The 22676-nt window shown below is 40.8% G+C and overlaps 1 protein-coding gene across 2 annotated transcripts in view; it reads left to right on the forward strand.

Moving 5' to 3' along the window:
- Dachs (dachs) overlaps nucleotides 1-19777 on the forward strand; it is a 45115-nt gene extending 25338 nt beyond the window's left edge. Inside the window, exons 1-17 of one of the 2 annotated variants that reach the window (XM_064123023.1) lie at nucleotides 3386-4301; nucleotides 9121-9480; nucleotides 10129-10403; nucleotides 13236-13407; nucleotides 13545-13717; nucleotides 13811-13970; nucleotides 14498-14614; nucleotides 14716-14951; nucleotides 15122-15311; nucleotides 15652-15929; nucleotides 16856-17045; nucleotides 17184-17355; nucleotides 17442-17653; nucleotides 17862-18124; nucleotides 18259-18513; nucleotides 18592-18691; nucleotides 18801-19777. In XM_064123023.1, the coding sequence (XP_063979093.1) occupies nucleotides 4211-4301; nucleotides 9121-9480; nucleotides 10129-10403; nucleotides 13236-13407; nucleotides 13545-13717; nucleotides 13811-13970; nucleotides 14498-14614; nucleotides 14716-14951; nucleotides 15122-15311; nucleotides 15652-15929; nucleotides 16856-17045; nucleotides 17184-17355; nucleotides 17442-17653; nucleotides 17862-18124; nucleotides 18259-18513; nucleotides 18592-18691; nucleotides 18801-18958 (3402 nt within the window). In that variant the 5' untranslated portion in view covers nucleotides 3386-4210 and the 3' untranslated portion in view covers nucleotides 18959-19777. Of the gene's footprint in view, nucleotides 1-3385; nucleotides 4302-9120; nucleotides 9481-10128; nucleotides 10404-13235; nucleotides 13408-13544; nucleotides 13718-13810; nucleotides 13971-14497; nucleotides 14615-14715; nucleotides 14952-15121; nucleotides 15312-15651; nucleotides 15930-16855; nucleotides 17046-17183; nucleotides 17356-17441; nucleotides 17654-17861; nucleotides 18125-18258; nucleotides 18514-18591; nucleotides 18692-18800 lie in introns of those variants that run through there. The other variant, XM_064123022.1, reaches the window with a different exon arrangement.
- Nucleotides 19778-22676: the final 2899 nt, after the last annotated feature.

Raw genomic sequence — 22676 nt, forward strand, 5'->3', positions numbered from 1 at the left:
TTTATACGTTACGTGCTGATGAATTGACAGAATTGTCACGTTTATTGTTATTCGAAAAACGAAAGTTGTTCTCAGATTGTTTTTTCCTCTCAGTGGAAGGTGCCCTGTGTATTCTCGAATAAAAATCGAAGATGGAATAGTTTGTTAGGTAGTTTGAATAAATAGGTGATTTATTAAATTAGCGAGGACCCGTAAAATAGATTGCAAAAATTTCATGGACAAAATAATACTTTTTTTGTTAATATTCTTCACTCACCAAAATCATCCGATTTTTACCAATGCCTGCAGCACTCCGTACTGCATTTCCGTTTGAAATCACCGACGCGGCCCCAATATTCTTAGCGGGACTGGACAAGATAAAGGCCCACATGAATTTCACAGAGTGAACCTGGCTTCTTGGGACAGCTCGCTTCGGCCATCACTCACTTCCCCGACATGTGGAACCCGATTCGTTTTTGTCTCCCTCCGCAGTTTTCGCCACCGTAGGATATATTTTTATGATTTCCCCCTTTTGCCAAAGCGCGACTAGAATCGCAAATCTCATTTTGCATAGAAAAAAAAATGAAAAAAAAAAGCAGTAAAATATTTTCCCATATGCGCCGATCACACAACAATGCTTTTCATTCAATTTCCAATGTACATTCCAGGAGCTGTGATGCTGTTTCAGGTGGAAGGTGAAAATATACGAGATTCTCGTTGAAATTCAAATTTTTTAACCAACTGAACAATTTCATTTAATTCCCCGTGCATTCTCTTTTATTTCATTTCCCATCTAATTGACAATTTGACGCGAACCCGTAAAAATAAATCGCCGTTTCTCCTGTTTCAACAACCGAAAATTTTCATGTGCTTCGCCCGCCTATTACAGCCTGTTAGTTATTTTATATCAATTGGGCCTTTTGCACAGCATTCGAGCATCAATAGCAACCAAATATTTCTCCAAAATTCTCAAAAAATTTCCCGCCCTTCATGTGCTATAAAATTCGGTACAACTCCCCCTCGATGATCGCCCACCAATCGATCATCGATCAGAGGACTCGATCGCTTGTCCTTCGATCACAATCCGGTGATCGATAACGTAACCAACTGCGACTCTTGTGGAAGGTGAGCGCTTATCACTCGGTATCTTCCCGATCGGGCCCCCCTGTTTTACCGATGCGGAACGAAACGACAAGGGCCCTCGAGAAGGCCGCGAACAGGCCCGGGGCCCGTTCATCCCACTCCACGCCACTGCCCCCCTCCTCCCCATCCCGGTACAATCGAAACCGGTTTTCCCAGCGTCTCCAAATCACACGGGTCAGCTCTTCCTCAGTTTTTCCATTCATCTCTCACCCTCTCTCTCATGTCCTCACTGAAAACGATTAAAGGATTTAAAATCTACTGAAGGACTTTAACACACGTCCTCTCGCCTCCAAAAATCCCTCAATTATCCAGTTGTATAGCCCGACCTTGACCCCATTTAAACCGAAATAAAAATCGTTGATAAAAGAGGAAAAAAATTACAATATTCAGAAACAGGTCTTGGGTTTTGAGAAATTTAGCATTAATTATTACCTGGACAGAAGAGTTGAAGGAAAATTACTGGTCACGTGCGTAAAATCGGAATAACGCACGCATCGACGTGCGTCATTGGCCTTTTACTGTACCGAAAACAATAAATCCCTATCAGGAAGTTGATGAGACAAGATTAGAAATTTCATTCCAGGAACATCACATGACTTTGCAGAACAGATTACTGACAGAATATCCATCAGCAATTTTTTTTATAGACAATAATAGATGAATAACTCTATGGCGGGGATTTTTGGACATTTCCCTTGGTACCAGAAGGGTTTTTGAAAATATTACTCGGCATTTAGCTAAATCACGTTAATCTGAAATCTTACAAACTCCATTACCATCCCAAACACAATGCTAGAGGCAAATATAAAGTTAATCTGACCGGTTAAGTACGTACAGCGGAAAACACTGGGCACGAGGTGAAAGGGGCTGGGGGGTAGGGGGCTGTAGGAGGAGAGAAAACAACAGCAGAGAAGACTAGAGTGGTCGTCGGCCTCGTAGAGCTGCGCGGTTGGGCTTCCCGGTGTAGTCTCCTCACTTCTCCAGGCCTCAGCCACTCTTCTTCTCCCGGAGCAATCTCTCTCGCACCTTCGCACACGCGAGCAACACTCAGCTTCATGGTGTACATATTCCCGGGTGTCGTTGAGTTCTCGAGCGAGAAAAGGGGTCTAAAGGGCCCCCGAAGATCCGAGGGGAGGGAGAGAGTACATCGACAATTCAAGACCGCAAGCTAATGGGAAGCTGTAACTGAGGGAGATGAGGATATGTTTATTGTTTACGAGGCACGACGCGGTTAGCCATATTGGATTCCTGGTGGAATATTGGGTTCGAGGACGTTTCAGAAATATCCACTAGTTGAAATTTCTCGAAATTTCCCGGTATTGTCAGCAGATTTATGAACATGACCTCAGAGGTAAATTTCGTATTGTAAAAATATCTCTCAGCGGTTTCATTAGATGTTTCACAGTGGAAACATTTAATACATGGGTAATACATGGATTTAATACATGAGTAAAAGAGCAACTTGATGGACTGTTTGATAGGTATTCTCAGAAAAGCCATTGACCTCCATTTGGAGGGAAAAATCCAATGAACTTTGAATTCTAACTTAAAATTCACGTGAATTTAGAAAGTGTCAAGTGCAATATCAGATCGAGCTGAGTATTCGATCAATCTCGATCTCAAAAACACCCCCTCTCCTCCAATTCCAGCACTATTAACATCCTTCATCGTGTTGAAGATAAAAAATCAAATGGAAATATGACTTTTTAAATATTTTCTACATTCAAACCGAAATGTTCACCAGTACGTGGTAACTGGGGCCTTAAACTCCGTCCAATTAATCACCACAATGTTTAAACATCGAAATCCGTAAGCCATCTGCCTCATTATGATATCCCCCTTCCAATTAATGACATGATGACCCTCTAATGATGAAAAATCTCTTTCGAAAAAAATTCATCTCCGCCGAACAGGAAAAAATTCATTAGGTATTTCAGTGGGGGAAGAAATTTGAGAGAATTAAAAAAGGCCCTTGAATTTAGTATGCACAACGGATGATGCCCGTTGCATGCCTCCAAGATGCCTCAATATAGTCTACGGGTCTCAGAATTTTTCACCGAGTATCTGAAGCCACCGAGTCCCACTCCCCTCTCTCAGTCGTCATGCAACTCTCAGTGGGCCCCTGGACCTCGGGGTCCGTATACTCCATCCCAACTAACTCTCATCTCTCTCACTCCACGTGTTTCGTGGGGCACCTGACGCTATGATTTCATCCAAGTTAGTGTAAACGCAGTGTAGAAGAGATCGGGCCCTCAGCCTAACCGCTGGGTTACGACCAACAATGACGCCCAGTTGAACGCGACTGCTCTCGCACTCACCGCGTTTGTGAGGGTTTTATTTACACGGTTATATACTCGTTTTTTTCTCCTCATTCAACTTTTATTTCGTTTGAATTTTTTCTGAATGATTGCACACGATTTGATCGGGCTTTTTGAGACTGGTCGTACAAAGTTTTCAGTGGAGATGGTGTTGTGAATTCGATAAATCCTTTCCTCGGTTTTATTTATTTATTTGTGGGGAAGGACGAAAAAAAAGTAGAATGTGCGGAGGGAAATGGTGTTCAATGTCCTTTATAGAGATTTAACAGGACTATTGAAAACTGTTTGGTGGTGTTTGAGAGAAGTTTTCGGATTTATACAGGCGAATTTAATGGACTTTGGGTGAAAACAGAGTGTTTTATGGTGAAGGATTGTAACGCGAGTACGAGAGCACCGCTGTGCCTGAAAGAGAGGGATTTCGCAAGGGTTTTGGCTTCGCTCGAGAAAGTACTTGATATCGTGCCTTGTGGTCATTTGTTCTCAGTAAAACGATTAACTCTTTATAAGAAGTTATTTTACAAGCGGCGTCATTTTTAGGTCATATTAATTTGCTTTTATGAGGTCTTTTTCGGTGTTCGTTTGAGAGTTAAAGACCGGAAATTTCAGTGGCATCGGGTGAAAAATGTGCGAGTGCGATGATGATTGCCCGATTGATGGGGTGATATCTTCGATGATCAGAGAAATGGGAGAAATTTAATTATTTACTCTGGAATAGTGAAGACGCGGATATTGTGGTAATTCTGGGGGAGTTGGAGAGCCGATCGCCTGAGATGGCCACCCTAGGCCTCTCCAAGGTTTTCATATTGGACAAGTATTTCACGGAGTTGCAGAAGTTCTGGGAGACTGAGAAAAAACTTCAAGGTATTCTATTAATAAAGTTTTTTGTGGTTTAATGTTCATGTCGATGATGAACTCGTTGACATATATTTCTGACTAAATTTTGCTCGGCTTTAACAACAATGGGGGCACAATGGTTTGGTTATTTTCAATGGGGGGTGGAATTTCTGGGCGACGAAATTGTTGAGGAAAGCCAATGATTTCGTCGTGATGGAAATTATTTCTCTTCTCTCCAGTGCGGACCTTTAAAATCATGTGGATGAAGTAGTGACTGAGGCAAATGATCCATCACAACCTCAGGCACATACACTTACCTGTAAATCATAAAAAGTACAGTGTAACCGTTACGATGCCAACTTCCTACGCTAGGTTCTGAGCGAACACGAGAGGGAGGGCAACGGAGTATCCTCGGTACCCTCGGCCTCTCTCCAGCCACCAGACGAGTTTAATATTTTTTTTTTGTTTTTGTTTTATTCTCCCACTATTCCTTTCTCGTAACGTCTCTCACACAGATCCTCCACAGTTTGACTACCTGAGCCGGAGTCTATCCTCCTCTATCATTCGGCCACTCTCTTAATTCCTATCCCTCTTCTTGAGCTTGACCGGATGCCTTCCATCTTGGCTTGCCATATATACTCAACCAACGGGTCCTTCACTCTGCCAGGATCAAACAATTCAGCGGGAGAGAGGTCTATCTGGGGTGATTATATCTGTCTGGCTGGATCTGTTGTCAAGGGCTTCATCATTGGATTCACACATTTTTTTTTCGGGGAGGCAATTGCCCTTCGAAGGGAAATTATTGGCTGCATTGGTACACGAGAAAATGGGGAATTATTCCGGTGGTAAAATTATACCGACAACTTCTTCAAAAATAGTACTGTCAGTATTCACTTCCGGAGGATTTTTCACGATCAAATGTTAATCAATCTGTTAATTATGAAATCCGTAAGAAATTTCCCATTCGGCCCCTCCTAATTGATAGCCCGTGTAACTGGATCTATGAATTGAAATGTTATTTCAGTGATTCCAATTAGTGGATGAATATTGATTACGTCGAGAGCACGTGAAAACTAACATAGGAATCTAAAAGTTTTAATTATCGTAATTAAATTAAATCTACTTTTATTCCTCGAATCCCCTTCGGATATTCATAATTAATTCATTGTAATTCCCATTACGAACGATAATGACGCAAACACCGGAAATATTGGGATACCGTACATTTATCGTACAATTTTCCCCACAAAGTTTGATAGATGATCTGGCTATCTCCCCGCCCCCCTGCCAATTTTCAATGATAAGCACACGCGAACACCGATGGCAATACCCTTGATACCATAATTCTTCAATTTGCATACGACAGAGACTGGAAATCCCTTCATCATGTAACTCGCAATGTCGCTCGGAAATATACAACCACGGACATTATTCAGACATGAAAATTGAGTTTTCAACTTAACCCCCTGCATTGCTAATCGATAAGCCCTGAGATGAATTACCAACGTTGCTCGTGTTATATCACGAATTAATCGAAATTTAAACTCTTACCCAATATCCGGGACGACGCGTCATACACGACCTCCCAGAAATCCTGGTACATATTGGGAGAGTTGTTTGGGGAAGTTGTTTGGAAGCAAAAAGTCTGATATATTTTTCATCGCCTGCACTTTAAAGTAGTATATCCAAACGCTACGTGACTCGTTCACTCCACGGAGTAGCTAATTTTATATCTCTAAAAAATTGTTCGCCATTAAAAATGAAAATTTAAATTAAATGAATTAAATCCTGAAGAAGATGGTACGATCACAAATTTCGGAGAGAGCACAGTTTTTCCCAAAAGTTGCTCATGAAAATTGAGTAAAGAATGGGTGCAAACATAAATGAAAAATTTGGAAAATAAGTTTGTGAGAAAAATTGTATATTATGAATAAGAATTTTTCTCTGAGTAATTTGGCTACATCCATGGCTGGCCAAAAATATGCCCTGCAATTTTCAATAGAGAATATTTCCACCAGCTAACATTTTATTCCATCATACCCCATAAACTCCCCGGTTTTACGTCTCCTCCCACAAATACATAACCGGTATTCGCATGCGATCACAGGGAGTCACGAACATTACAATAATAATTACTCCTGGCATCAGTGCAACAAACCTTCCTCCCCCAGTGCTATTTCACCGCGGTTCTACCATTGTCAAACGTGTTATTGAAGTGTTCATGGCCCCAGCAACTTTATTAGGTTTCATAACGTCTGTTGTTCCAACTTTTCCCCCTTGATGTACACAGTACCTTGCCGCCCCTCCTCCCTCTCTACCCACCCCCTGACCCCACCTGCCTCATACACCCATTTTATTAAGTTTACATACATTACACTACCTTCTGAATTAGACTATTTAATTTCAAACGAGCGCCCGAGCAACTTTATTACCCTCAATGGTCCATGAAAAGTCCCTCACCCTCCTGTCTATGGAAAATTCATTCAAAAACGTGTTCTATCTCCAACGATTTCAGCCCTACTCTAACCGTAACCTCCACATTTTACTTGTCACTGTAAAACTAAAGCCCACCCAAAATATCCTCTTTACGGTTACCTATTCTACCGACAAAACATTTCGCTGTGTGGTATTGAAAGGGTTCACAACATTCATGAAGAACATTTTCAAGTGCATACGAGTGGAAATACAAAGGCCAGCTTAATGCTGAAAGCCAGTACCCTATTTTGCAAACCACTCTGTTATATTAACAAATCTCGAATTAGTCGAAAATTCCACTTATTGCGAATGGGGGGTTAGTATAAATTCGTAATACACAGGCGAATGTCTGAGAGACATTCAAGCCCGTTGTAACCCCTCTGTGTCGACTATCCTTTACCCGAAGGTGGATATGGCGAGAAGGGGCGGGGGGGAGGGGGTGAGGGATAAATTCGTACAGTGCAATGGTCCTCTCTGCGTTTGAGTTTACAGATGCATCTACCGTATCTCGCATATACTTCGTAGCTTCACTGAGATTAGAGATATATTCACCGAGTTGTTGCCACGTACACATTAATGCATATGTTTATATGTACAAATGCCTCTCCACAGTCTCACACGTGGGTAGGAAGGGTGAAACGGTGAGCTTCGGCACGTACAGCTTTTCACCCTCCCTCAACCCCACCTTCACTCGTTTCTCGTTCACTCTAGACCACTACTTCAGTGGTATATGGGAATGGTTTCCAGTCTCGTTGAATTTCTTTGCATTTCCATCTCAAGTTATCTGCACATACACTAACTGAGAGAGAAATTTTCCCCCGTCACGCTCCTCCAATTGCACTTGGGATATTTTTCGATGGGACAGGAACATTTTAGGGACAACGAAGTTTATGGATTTAGTCAATGGATCTGCATTTATATGAGTAGTTGAGTAAATTTTCGAATAAAATTGTCATTGTAGTTCTTTGGAATTTCTACTATTTTGTGATTCTACCAGAATTCGAAGGAATTTCTTAATTTAAGGTTTAATATTTTGTGTAAATGTTAACATTGAGATGAATTTCCGGGATTCCCAAGAATTCCCAAGAATTTGTCAGTTCATTTCATGTATTAAAAATGGAAGCATTTTACATATCGCAGCAGGAAATCTTCGATCATATTCACCTGTTCCCCCTCCCCCCCTGTCACGATCCCACTCACGAATGTCGGGAATCGATTGGAAAAATTGTCAGGAGTTCGAAAAATGCGTTGTTATCGATCTATCGCTGAAAGCGTATGAATGAACCAGTGTATTTGGTATCTGAATGATCCTTCATTCACTCCTTATCCTTTCAGGCCCTGACTCGCGTGTCTCACGCATTTCCCGACTCGATGGTAGCCCCCGACGCAAGTACCGTACCAAAAAGTTTGGTAAGTCCGTTGCCGAGTGCCATTCAGCGAACAATTACCACAGGAGAGCAAATTTTTACGGAGTAGTTAAATGAGCACTGATGATAGCGAGTACATTGAGAGGTCATTGAACCCTATTCGTTGTTGCTGGGGCTGCAATTAAAGATCTTCACCCCTCACCCGCTTTCTGCCGTGGAATATCTGATATTTCGAATCTCTTCCAGATTCCCTTGATCGAACCAACAGCCCAGTGATTACGCTCCACTCCTCTGCACGTCTAAAGCAATACGAGTAGCTAAAGGAATTCTTTTTACCTCAGTCGTGTGCTAAAAGCCCTGCAAAAGAGGAACGCGCAGCCCCTTTTCAACTCGAGTATACCGTTAACCGGAGAGATACAATGCTAGAGAATAGTTTTGAAGGAGGAGAGAATTGGTAAAACGTGGAAGGTGAGGGATCTGAAATGGAATTATTCATTCAGAGCCAGATGTTACGTGCTTTTACCACTTTTGCCTCTTGTCATGATTCATCATTCAATGTTTACCTCCGGGCTAGATGGCCTTAGGGTCCCGGTGGGAATATTGATTCCAATGACAGATACATCGTTTACCGCTGTTGATTGAAGTCCCAGTATATTCAACATGTGCTTACACGATTGCTCCATTGATATCATTGAAAATGATCTCTGGATGACAGAGGAAAAATGATTCTCAAATTGAGAATTTTCGGTGATAAAATCGAGGGGTGTGAATGGGACTGATATTTTGGGGTTGACAGCTTGATGAATTGAAGAATTGTGAGTGGTGTCATCAGGGTGAACTCTTCAGTCAAAATCTTCCCTCTAATTTTGATGATATTGTTATCAGGAATTAGGCTCATTAATAGCCTTAAATTACTTTTACAACCGCGAACTCCTAATTTGTGTCGTTGATTTTTTTTCTCTTCGTAAATTCACATTTAACCCTTTGATATCGTCAACTTTCAGATGCATCGTCATCGAATGAAGCTGTCCACCTGCAGCAGCGTCTTCGTAGTCTCAGCACAGAGCTTGTTACCTTGAGAAATCGTTTGCACGTGAGCCAGCCCGGCAATAACTCAACGAGTGGTAGCGGTGGTAGTGGTGCAAACAGTGCCTTGACACCAGGGTGTGATAAGGGTGCTAACGCATCAGTAGCACCAGCAGTACCACCACGCACAACTCACGGTCACAACCCCACTGTGCCCCATGGAATTGGACATACATCCGGTCACAGCATCACAGCATCCGCTATTATACATCCACACGCCAATCACTCTACCACCAACGATCTTGGCCACAATTCTACCGCAAACAATTTAATATCTGGTTGGTAGGATTCACATTTCGAATGGGACATCGTATCTCCATTTTGCCGAGGCCCCTCAGTGGTCTCATTAACCCCTCATTCCCTCGATTAATTCTCAAAATCCGTGGCACCACTGTATTTTCAGCGTGTCAACGCTCTTATCTCTCTGCATATTCTCCCACCTCTGACCTCGAGTCCCACATCATCTCCATTCACATATGCTACCAATATTCCTCTACACCCGTAGCCACATATGACGGTTAAAATTCTGATTCACATCGACAATTTGAATCCTTTTACCCAAATTATTCATGGATTCTACCACACTCGTAAATATTTAATAGCCTGTGATGTTTTTATCAAACATATGAATTTGGTCATTTATTTATTGTGCATATGTAACGTATGGCACCAGATGAAGAGCAAATCGAAAATATTCGAGGGACATTTCTATTGATTTTATCATATTTTTTTTCCTATTATTTTCTATTTTTTGCATTCAACATCATTTCATCGACAGCTCAAATATGAATTCGATTATTCGGTAGAAAATGCCGGAAAATTATTACTAAATTCGATATTCAATCAAATGATCCCTACAAATGACCAGCGATTTCTCCAAACAAATTTCATATTTATTTAACAATCTATTGGTTCGTTACAAACAGATCTGGATGCACCAAAGCGTCCGGACGATGGACTAGTATCCTGTGTAACGGCGCTTGGTGCCCTACGGTCACCGCCCATATCCAGGATCATTGCTGATGTTAAAAGCGGAAAGGGTTCGCAGGTACAGCAACGATGCATTTCAAAGACATCTAGCCAAGCAAACGTTGCCGCAAATTCAACTACTTTGGAAGATCTTATTCACTTACCCGGACCTTTAACCGAGGATGCTGTACTAAAATGTCTGCAGGCACGTTTCTGCGCAAAGCAATATCACGTGAGTTGAAATTCTACTTTTATCATTTTTTTTACTTCATTGTGTGAACACACTCCTCTTCATCTCAATGAGCAGTTTAATTACACGCATGGGGTATAATATCATGGAATCCCTTTTGTTTCGTATTTATAATAATAGCTTCCACCATTCCATTGTTCATGTATGAATGATGCACAGATGAATTCAAATAATTCACCCTCAAATTGGAGCAAATGAGAATAAAATCCTGCCACATTAATGAATACATTTTGAGAATCAAAAGCATTTTGCTCGATATTAAAATTGCAGCATCGATGTACACTTTGAAATTAGTACCACTGAAAACCTGCGATCGTATGTACATATGTTTTACGAATATTTCTGCTGTTCTCATGGTACAGCATTTGATGATGTTGAAAGCGATGTGAAATAATTACGTGGTAAAACCATTACCAAATGCTCTCCAGGAATTTTTCACGCTGCGGATATCGCCTTTTGTGATATAAATTATCAGATTATTCATCGAGGGCTTACATTTTGTCCAATATGGTGACATAGAAAATCGTGCCTTTCATCCAATGATGTTCCATGAAATAACTCATTTTTCACTCTGGGGCTTTATTATCGTGGGACAATTTTTTCATTACATTAAATACGCCTTCGGACATAGAAAGTTAATGTCATTCATTAGTGTGTAGACTTTTGGCAATCAATATTCGTAATTCTCGCAAGAATTTAAAATTATACTGGACTCCGATAATTACAAATAATTAAGTGGCTACAGGAGGTAGTTCTGACTTTGCTGTTGGTTTTTTTCTTGTACCCAGTTATTGCGGAATTCTGATTCCTGTTATCCTGACTACTGTCCTGTTCTTTTCTGTCGTAGACCCAATTCTTAATTGAAAATTTCTCTCTGTGCGGGTTTCGATTCGGATTTTCTATTTTTCTGTATTCAAGTCAGTCGATTCCAGAGGATTTTTCTTCTGGTGCGCTCAAAAAATTCGTGACTGGCACACGTTTAACAGTACCCGACAGCTGAATAGTTTGAAGCGCGTACTACTTGCGTGTACATACGTGATTCTTCATTGGGCCAAACTGTGCATAATGAGACTCGGTGGGTCTCAGGTTGAAGCGAGAGAAATGATGGTGCGCGGCGCCCCGGGCTTGTATTCACTCTGGGGACTCTGAAGAATGCAAACGGAGCAACGCGAGATGCCTCGAGGTTGCTGCACGTTGCCACGGGTATGGCTCGTGCACCAACACAGAGGAGCATTAAATCCCAACATGTGCGCATATTTATGCACACGTCGGAGCCTCCCTTTTTCTTCATCATAGACGAACGCAGCCACACAGTGAAAATTTCCGTCCTGAATTAGCAAACGGTTTTTCATTTAAGGATATCCAAGTGCTGAGGGTAATTTTTTTTCAACAGCTTCCGCATTAAAATTGGTATTTTTCAGTCAGTTTGAAGTTGGATTTATTAATATTTTTTCAACGCAGCAAATACGGGATTTTAATTAAACTGCTTTCAACATGAGAATTCATCTAAAAAAGTCTATGTCTAGTTTTTTGCACCACTTAGAGGGAGTTGTAATTTTTATTGCAAATTCCAAGTTAACTGACAGGTCCTTTTTTCCTTAATACCCGAAATGCAAGAGTGCGCCCGATGTTGTAATTTCTACTCAAAAAAAATTTTGCGAAAATTGGAAATGTTTAAAAATTACTCATACCAACTTGACTATGTCTTATTATATAGAATGCAATTAATCTTCTCGATAGTAGTCTCCAAAATTATTAAACAGAATTACTTATCCTCAGTTAAATCACCATCTTCTCAATTTCAAGAACATCTATCGCAGTTTAATAATTAATTTCCCCCGTCACACTGCTACGTACGAGATAAAATTGAACTCGTATATTCTATTCTAATTACCTCATCGAATCGATCGATGGCTCCTCTGAATATCAAAATACTCGACTTTCAGGTAAAGTGATGAGAGACCCCACGAAGAAGTTGAGCTATTTCCCAAATAATAGGTCACCACAGAATTTTCAATGTATTTTGATTCCCTCCCCACTCCAGTCCTCTGTCATGTTTTTCCATAATAGAATTGCCATATGCAGTCGAATAGGTAGAGGGATTGAATCTCCAGATGTATCGGATCATTCTGGAGGCACAGAGGCTCCATTTTCCTCCTCCCTCCCCGGAGTCTCCAATACTGTGGCCCACGTACGTGCCCGCAGGTGTGTAATCGGTTTACGAGGCAAAACTCTTTCTCACAAGGCCCTGTGCATCGGACAAGCATTTCTTTTCCATTCCAGAAAGAAGAACCCGATGAGTGTATGAGAGACCGGTTTTCATCTCTGTCGCCCTTCTCAACCCTGCCCCTTTTTCTCCTTTGCCGTTGGCCCGTTCCGCCGATCATTCCTTCTCCGCCCACTTGTATCGATATTTATTTACCTCTTGCTCCTTTTTTTCTTTCTTCAGTGTTGAAAATATTTTATTTTCATTCCCCAAAGCCCCTGAGAGGGTATTATTTATTCTGAACACTTGGCTCTGAAAAATTTGAGAAAAGATGGGGGAAATGATTGGGTTTTAAGGGCATCGAAAATGTGCTTCAGGCATTGAGGACAGTCCCTGCATTAAAAGTGTGTTTTTTTTTTTAAATACATTCTGGACATCTCTTTTACTCCGCCAAATGCTAAATTCAGCCGCTGATGAATGAAGGGAGAAGAGCACATCATCATTTTCATTTTCCTTCGATCAAAAAAATAATGACACAAATGTAGATATCTGAACAGGACAATTTCTGAAAATATTAAAAAAATGTCGTCATCGTACTTGACTTCTAGACGAATGTGGGACCAATCCTGGTGAGTATCAACCCTTATACGGACGTTGGAAATCCATTGACACTGACGAGTACACGAACAGTGCCCCTGGCACCGCAGCTCAACAAGGTCGTACAGGAAGCCGTGAGACAACAGTCCGAGACTGGTTACCCACAGGCCATCATCCTCTCGGGTGAGCCACCTTGAAGCATTTACTATCTAGACAGCCTGTCTTATTCCACACGTGTCTGTGTACGCCTGGGATTTTTGAAACCAGATAGACCGATCGAGATAAAGAATCATGGATTTTCGTGGTGATATGATTCGCAGGTACGAGTGGCTCTGGCAAGACTTATGCCTCGATGCTACTGCTGAGACAACTCTTTGACGTCGCTGGAGGTGGTCCTGAGACTGATGCATTCAAGCACCTCGCTGCTGCCTTCACTGTACTCCGCTCACTCGGATCAGCCAAGACAGCAACCAATTCTGAGAGCTCGAGAATCGTGAGCACATGATTTTTTTTTTATAGCCCTGACCATATTCATCGCGTCACGTGTGGCTTATATTTCTTTTTCTCTGTCGTTTCGATTTATTAGGGTCACTTTATAGAGGTCCAAGTGACCGATGGTGCTTTGTACAGAACGAAAATCCACTGCTATTTTTTGGATCAGACGAGAGTGATCAGACCACTACCGGACGAGAAGAATTATCATATCTTCTACCAGATGCTTGCGGGGCTATCGCACGATGAGAGAGGTATTGATTTACTGTCCGTCGATGAGATTAATCGGTTAGGTCTCAAACGATGGGAATTTGAAATGGAAAATATTGAATGATGTCATTTTTCGGACGAGACGTTATATCTAACCAGATGGAGACAAGTGGGGCAACATGAACACTTGATACTTTCGAGAGATTAATCGATACATCTGTTTCTAAGTTACTGGCACGAAGTGTCACCTTAGCGCGTGTTATCTTTCCCCTCGTTCATAGGCTGAAATATTTTCTGATTGAAATGTCCTTCGATGTCTCGCGATGAAGTGGAGTAGCTCAATGATATGGAAAATCGCGGACCAAATCGTTACACTCGATAATCATTAACGAGGGTTTCAAACTATAATGTTGCCCCACCCCTCCACTGGTAAATGGTAAAATAATGACCCAAGTGAATGAATAATTCGGACCTCAGAAAATTATTTCATCAGTTGAGCCACAATATTTCGTTCTTCATTGGCTCAATAAAAACCACGATGCCATGCAACTAACGACTTGTGTTTCTGCAGTAAAGCTAAATTTGGAGGGTTACAACGTCAAAAATTTACGATACCTCCAGCAGGGTGATAGTCGACAAGATGAGGCTGAGGATGCAGTGAGATTTCAATCCTGGAAGGCTTGTCTAGGTATTAAATAAAATTAACTCATCAAAAGTACCCTCCACTCCTTTTTATCCCTGTGTTCCAGAATAATTCACAAATCCTATTGAATTTTCATGGTAATGCAGGCGTTCTGGGCATACCATTCTTGGATGTTGTTCGAGTACTGGCGGCAGTTCTCATTCTTGGCAATGTTGGTTTCACCGATGGTCCCGGTGTGGAGGTCAGTGTGATTGGTGAGAACGAGTTGGCATCTGTTGCAGCGCTTTTGGGTGTACCACCGCCTGCATTATTAAGGGGTCTCACATCAAGGACACACAATGCAAGAGGACAACTAGTGAAATCCGTTTGCGATGCGAACATGGTGAGCTCATTAATCATTATTTATGGTACCCTCGAGGATGGGAGCATTGGTGATAAGGGGAGGGAGGGGGAGGAGGAGGAGGATGGAGATGGATTAAAAATGTGGAATATGTTTATGGGAGTACTGCATGTAAACTGATGAATTATTCTGTACCATGTTTTGTCGTACAGTCCAACATGACGAGGGACTCACTGGCAAAGGCCCTTTATTGTCGCACGGTTGCTACTATTGTGAGACGTGCCAACAGTTTGAAGAGGCTTGGATCAACACTAGGTACACTGTCGTCTGATTCCAATGAATCCGTACACAATCAAGCGGAAGTGACGAGCCAGCATGCCTCGACTATTGGCAGTTCTGCTGGTGAGATAGATTTTTTTTTCTCGTTGATAATATTTTCTTCTCCGGGTTCTACAATCAATATATGTTATATTGTCTCTTGGGTGGCAGTCACAAGTTGTTATGATGGGCCGTTAAAGCCATATGACAACGGAGGAATTGCTCTCACATTATATATAGACTAGTTATCCCTTCTGTCTCATATCATTCGTTGTTCATTTAATTCATTTCGCGAAGTGAATTTTGGGAAATGATGGGAAAATATCAATGAGATGATGGATTGAATGACAGGAGAGATGTTTGGCTTAAATTGCACTCTATCACTTCGGGCCTGAAGGAATTTCATTTGTGAAAATATTCAAAGGTGGCACAGGCTCCCGAAGTATGACAGCCCTAAACAACGCCGTGAGGCACGCAACAGACGGCTTCATTGGTATACTCGATATGTTTGGCTTTGAGGATCCAAAGCCGAGTCAGCTTGAACATTTATGCATAAATCTGTGCGCCGAGACTATGCAGCACTTTTACAATACCCACATATTTAAGAGCTCCATTGAAAGCTGCCGTGATGAGGGTATACGGTGTGATGTTGAGGTGGATTATGTTGACAACGTGCCATGTATCGATCTCATATCATCTTTGGTGAGTTTTATCAAAGGGAAATTCTGGGACTAATGAGACGGCGTATTAAATTTCCTATCCTTTCATTCGTCGTCTCATATACAAAGTACCGACAGAACTAAAATACATGTCGACGAATGTACTATGTCAATAGTTGGTATTAAGGTAGTTTAAATACACTCGTTAAATCCAGCCCCATCGCTGCATGTAACGGGGATGATAAATTTAAATGACCAAAAGAATAATTGTACGTAATTGATAATTTTTTATACGATCTCTCTACGTTTTTTTGACGACGTCCAGCTTCGGGGTTTTACGGGTCGTTATTCCTTATAGCCAGAACGTTTCGTTTATTAAAACTTAGATAATGTAGAAAAAAACCTGACAGTTATCCCGTTCAATTGGGATGAATCGGGTAAGAGTGGAGGTGTATTGTAAATTAATAAGTCGTTAATAATTCACGGATATCATTAATAGTACGATGAATATATTAATCAATTCTACTCGCTGCGGAAATCATGAAGTCACTCCGGCGTGAAATTATTCTGAAATTCCTTGGAATCATAGAAATTACACAATTTCTCATTAACATTTCACTTTATAACAATTAATATACATAATGTATTTTTATAAACGGCAGACTGTCGTTTAAAAAAATGACTGAAGTAGGAATTTGATGAGTTAATGTCGTAAATTCTTCGAGTGCTTATGAAAAAATGTCAATGATGAAGAATTTTCTTTCGGTTTTCCAAGTGAATATTTTCTCGGTACACTCAACGATTCAAACGGAGTTTATTCAGACTACTTCAAAGAGAGTTTATCTACTTCAATCAAACGTCCAAAATCTACTCTCAATCCTGATTTTCGCAATTTAACTTACGTTTACCCCACTTTAAATGGAAAGAATGAAAGCAATTAGGTTTACTATATTGGTTTTCAACGATTAGCGTACGGGCTTACTGAGCATGCTTGATGTTGAATCTTCAATGCGTGGCACCGCTGAGAGTTACGTTGCCAAGGTTAAAGTGCAACACAAGCAGAATCCACGATTATTTGACCCGAGAAGTCTTGACTGCAGGTCTTTTGGAATTCAACACTTTGCTGGTAGAGTCACGTATGATGCCTCTGATTTCCTTGGTGAGTACTTGAAACTTTACTGACAGGTATACAGGTGATGCTTTAGGATTTTTTTCCCCCGGTAACCTCTGGGTAGAGAAATATTTCTACCAATTTATTTTACACGTTTCGTGAAAATTTTTTTTTTATTTTATTCAGACACGAATAAGGATGTAGTGCCAGACGATCTTGTTGCTGTGTTTTACAAGCACACGTGTAATTTTGGATTTGCCACTCATCTCTTTGGGAGTGAATTGAAAGCACTTTATGCCAGTGATACAGTGCCGAGAGGCGTGAGCTTTAGGATATCACCGACATCTCATACAGATCTGTAAGTAAATATGTGGTAATTCATTTTAAAATGAATTTCATATTTTTGGTGGTGACGATTGAAGTATTTTTTATTCTCTATTTCAGCTTAAATGGGGATGAACCAATTTCCACTCTCACTCAGGATTTTCACACGCGTCTTGATAATTTACTGAGAACTCTGGTGCATGCTAGACCGCATTTTGTGAGATGTATACGAAGCAATGCCACCGAAACTCCACTTCATCTAGACAGAGGAGTTGCAATGCGACAAATAAGATCGCTGCAGGTTCTTGAAACAGTGAATCTCATGGCGGGTGGTAAGGATTTTTTCTTTCCTTTGAATATTAATGTGCCAACGAGACTCGGAGGAGGATTTACCCAGGAGATCGTTTCACTGAGATAAAAATGCCGAAATTTTTTATACTTCGATGCGTTTTATTAATTCTAATAAATTTTCATGGGGGTGATTAATGTGTTGTTAAATTCTCGTTGATCAACTGAAAGGAATGAAAAAATTTTCAACAGGATATCCACACAGGATGCGTTTTAAGGCATTCAACGCACGATACAGACTAATCGCACCATTTAAGCAGCTGCGGCGAGCCGAAGAGCAGGCTGTTGAGGATACAAAACTTATTCTCCAAAATGCACAACAAGTGAAGAGTAAGTTTGGCGCTAGCACCAGCTGGGCACTTGGTAAACGGCATATCTTCCTCAGTGAGGGTATCCGACAGCAGTTGGAAAATCTCAGATCAGAAACACGCAGAAAAGCTGCCACAGCTATTCAGGTACTTCACTGAGGCTAATTAAGATGTTGCGAAATTATTGGAGGAATTCCCTGTGAAATATGACAAGTTGTCTTCTCACATAAAATATGAAAAAAAATTTCATGAAATTTGATTTATTCGGTGAACAATTTTAGACTACCTGGAGAGGATGGAGAGTGCGAAAACGATGGCCAATGCGAAGGGCTCCTTTACCAGTGACCGTGAGTTCTAAGCAACCACAGCAACCAAGCCACACAGGCACTCGTCCCAGGAGTGTAAATGGAGGCACTGGTACAGGGACGAGACCCAGACCACAGCCAATAGCTGGCACTCCCCCCCCTGATCCCACTGAAAAATGTGCAGACCAGAAAATGATACAACAAACTTGTACCCTCTTCGGCCTGGATTTAGTAAGTTGTATAATTTTTTTTTCATTCGTACTCCAAGACCTCTAATCAATTCGAAATTAACTGGAAATAATTTGACAGGAGAGACCACCACCAGTGCCTCCAAGCAGATCCTACACTGTAACTGGAAATACTAAGCTTGGATATCCTCAGACAAGAGTTATGAAAATGCCTTTTCCAGGTCCGATTTGTCGTAAATTTGTACCCATTTGCGGATTAACATTCGTCTCGTAACTACATGGCTCGGGTATTTTTATTATTATTATCCTTATTTATTTTTATTTTTGCAGAGGAAGGTGAAGGCGAAGTGGTACTTCTCAAAGGTGAAACAGTTCTGGTTGTGGGTGCATCACCAAGGCGTGGCCATCTGCTCGTTGAGCACAATAACACAACGCTACATGTGCCGTATCAGTTTATGGAATTGAAACCCTGTAACATTAATGTCTAGAGATATTTATTTAATGACACTAACCCGAGTCGAATATTTTGACCTGAAAAATCCGGAAGACGACGACTGAATTCCTCCAGTTGTGCTGCATTTAGGAGAATTCAAGGTTTTCCAGGGATAGGTTGATAACAGAATGAAAAAAAACATTTCGAATGAATAAACACATTACAAATCGAATCTCCACAATTTTCCAATTTTTTTAATGAGAAAAATTCTGGCGAATCATTCACTTCTTGGAAAATCTCGAAACCTAAATGGAATGTAGCAATAATCATTCAGTCAATATTTTTCTGATCAAAGTAGGCGATTTGTAAAGTCTTCCTTTTTATCTCCCTTTTAGAGGATGGAAAGCCTATCGAATTTTATTGAATAACTACCAATCAATTGCCATAAAATCGTTATCTCATAGATGATTTTAAATCCCCGAGGTCTTAGGGATTATTAAACCTGGTATTATCGTCTTCCAATATGAACTTAAGAATTTTTACATTTTAAATGAATCTAAGAACTATATTTTACGTTGAAATAGAAATGATCCGTGAGGAGGAGTGCTTCTCCCTCACAGGATAAAAGATGTAGAGTCTATTTTATACATATCATAAAGAACATATTTTATTTACCCAGTGAAATATCGAGAGAATGGTTCGCAGTAAAGCTGAAGCCTCGAAGGTATGAATTATCAGTATTGACAGGTTAATTTTGAAACTCCTAGCGGCCATCGTTGTTGTAAATTTATCATTAGTGGTCACATGTTCATTTTTGTACTTTTCTCATTGGAATCGCTGACACGTTTCAAATAAAAGCCGAATTTATCACTGAGTATTGGAGTTCCAATGGTTCCAGACTTGAAGTATTCTGTCCATTTAGTGTGAAGCACACTTAATTAATCTATAAATATTTCCATCTCGAAATAAGTTAAACTTCATGAGACTGAAACTTCTTCTGCTGAAAACCTCATAAAATTTGGGTTTTCTTTCAAGAGAACGAAATATCAAAGAAAAATATCCCAGTAACATAAAAAAACTGAAAAAATATTTTGATACGAAAAAAACATGTTTATCATTGCAAAGAATTTATAAAGAATTGCAAAAAAGAACCACCCCTCATCCAAGGAGAATTTCGTAGAGAATACGATGGTAACATGGAAGAGAAAAAAACTCCAGGAACTTCACATGAACGACTCTCCCTTTTGAGCAAGTCTGACAGTGTACCTACTCTCCCCCAATATTTCTTTCAATATACACCATGCATCACAAGGTATGGTGCCTCTCGGCACGTCATCTTACTTAAGTTGTTTCACAGTCTGCGAAACATTTCAGACGGCGTTTGACGTCAAAGAGTCCCTGGGGGGTGAAGAAGTCGCGCGTCTCTCAATTCGCTCCTACTCACGGTCTGCTCGGTCATGTCAACCGTAAAACGGAAATGATGAAATTAGAAAGGTTCGTATGTGCGCATAACAAATTATGAAGCCCAGGGCGTTTTCAACATGGCCCCGACGTACGAGATTTCCACCCAAGTGCATCATTTTTTTTCCCCTCACATTTGCCCCTCTCTCCTATTTTTTTTAATTTTTTTATTATTTAACTTGAACATGTTGGCAGTAGCCCCAACGTTCATCCAGATCCTTTACCCGTTGGATTACGAGTTGAACGAGACAGACCAAACCCTCTCGCAGCTGGCATTCCACCGTAAACTTGAGCTTCAGCTTTGGGCTTTTGCCTGCTGCACTGCTCACCCTTCCCGTGACTTTGATGCCATCGCAAAACGACAGTTGACATTACCCTTGTGTACAGATAGAACCATCCATAGAGGAAAGATTCGTCACAATTTTGTGAGTGCCCAGAGAACGAATCGGTGAGAAGTCTAGACGTAAAAATCTGCGATCGTAGTGCACCCAAAAGAAACAATTTAAAATATTTCAATGTCGGAGAAAATGTCAAATAGCAATTGCGACACTTTGAATTCTTCCTGGTAAAAGGAGCAAGAGGTAGATCCTAGCTACTACCATCAAGACGACATTTGAGTCAGTCAAGCAGGAGGATATTGGACTCCCCTGAGTCAATCGGAAAATTGTTCCAATGCGACAAGTGGAGTTTTATTACCCCAACGGGGAAAAAGCTTCCTCCCCCCTCAGCAACGTTTGAGATACCGGTTGGAGCGGGCCAATACGTTTCTATTCTATTCCAGGACTCCATTATTATGTTCGGAATCAATAAGTTTTGTGTCTGGTTATATTCGCCGAACCCGTTTCGCGTCTCACGTGCCCAAGTCATAGAAGGATTTAACGGTTAATTCGTTCATTGAATATCACGGGGTTATGATACATAACTGCAATGATGCCTCGTAAATTCTGGAAGGATATTAGGTGTAGAAAAGTTGGGCGAAAGTTGTTTGGATCACGGTCGTGGCAATTCTCTCCCGAGATATGAATAATTGAAAGGTTGTGGATCAGACCGTCAGCCGCGTTATTTATTATATTTTTTTTCAAATTTTTATTCACTGATAACACTCGGGGACAAGCCCCATGAAATTTAGTCGTTCAGAGCACAATTACTAAATGAACATGAATTTCTCTACTCTCACGTACGTTCTGGGATTTTCCAAAAGCGGATGTGAATATGCAGTATGAGAAACCTAATTAATTGAGAATGCTCTACAAAATATCATAAAATTCCTGAATGAGGATTTATAGTTTCCATAAATCTCCCCATAAAGTTCTGAATTCCCAGTGATGAAATACTGCGAAAATCCAACGGATCTATAGCATTAAATTTATGTCAAAATGTTTTAACGACTCAATGATTCAATTAATCTTTTTTCAATTAACCGATTTGTCTCATTAAACTAATTTTTCCCACCCATCACGAAATTCCCTTCTCGAATTAAACCCGATATCATCAGCCCCCCTACAAACCCGCACTATTCGCATCCCGAAATTATTTTACAACTCCACGTCTGACCAAATGTGAAATTTCCACTTGGTGTATTTCATCCCTGTAAAATGTTCCACTCATGCGCTGTTTACCTTAACCCCTTGGCACGCTCTGAAATTTGATGAATCCATTTCCCCCACTGGATGGACGAGAAGAGAATGGCATAAAATTTCACCCGAGACGCAAATCTCTGTGACTACTACAGGTGAGTGAGAACGCTGGGGGGAAATGAAAGGAGGACAGGAATCGATTTCTCAAAAAAAAAAGAAAAAAATGAAAACGAAGAGTGAGGTGGGTATGGCTTTAAAACAGTTTTACAGCATCACTGTCGAGCTTCATATTTTTACTACTAGTGCAGGCTGCACCATTAAACTCGTCGAAGCTGGCTATCCCCCCGCTGGCTCTATACACAGCACGTGTTGGCCGTTAAGTCGAACGAGTCTCGTAGTAGTACTTACCTCAGCCAGGGTAAAATAGTTCTTGTATATCAGCGGTGGTGGTAAGCATTGGAGCACGTCTCAGAAGCCTCTTGTGCGAATGACGCGAAATGACGATGCACCTCATTTCGTATTACATTGCTGTTACCTATTTATGGATGCGTTTAGTTATTTTATTCTTCGTGCAAAAAATAAGCTCCGTCTACCCAGTCATTCTGGCATTGCCCACCACTTCCTCTTTATCCCGTTTTATCGCATCGACTGATATCGAAATAACGCCGGAATAACATGGAATACCAAGTGATTGCATCTGGGGATTTGCTCCGTTCGATGTCGTCCGAGTAATTT

The sequence above is a fragment of the Diachasmimorpha longicaudata genome, chromosome 6, assembly GCF_034640455.1.
Source record: "Diachasmimorpha longicaudata isolate KC_UGA_2023 chromosome 6, iyDiaLong2, whole genome shotgun sequence".
Classification (NCBI taxonomy): Eukaryota; Metazoa; Arthropoda; class Insecta; order Hymenoptera; family Braconidae; genus Diachasmimorpha; species Diachasmimorpha longicaudata.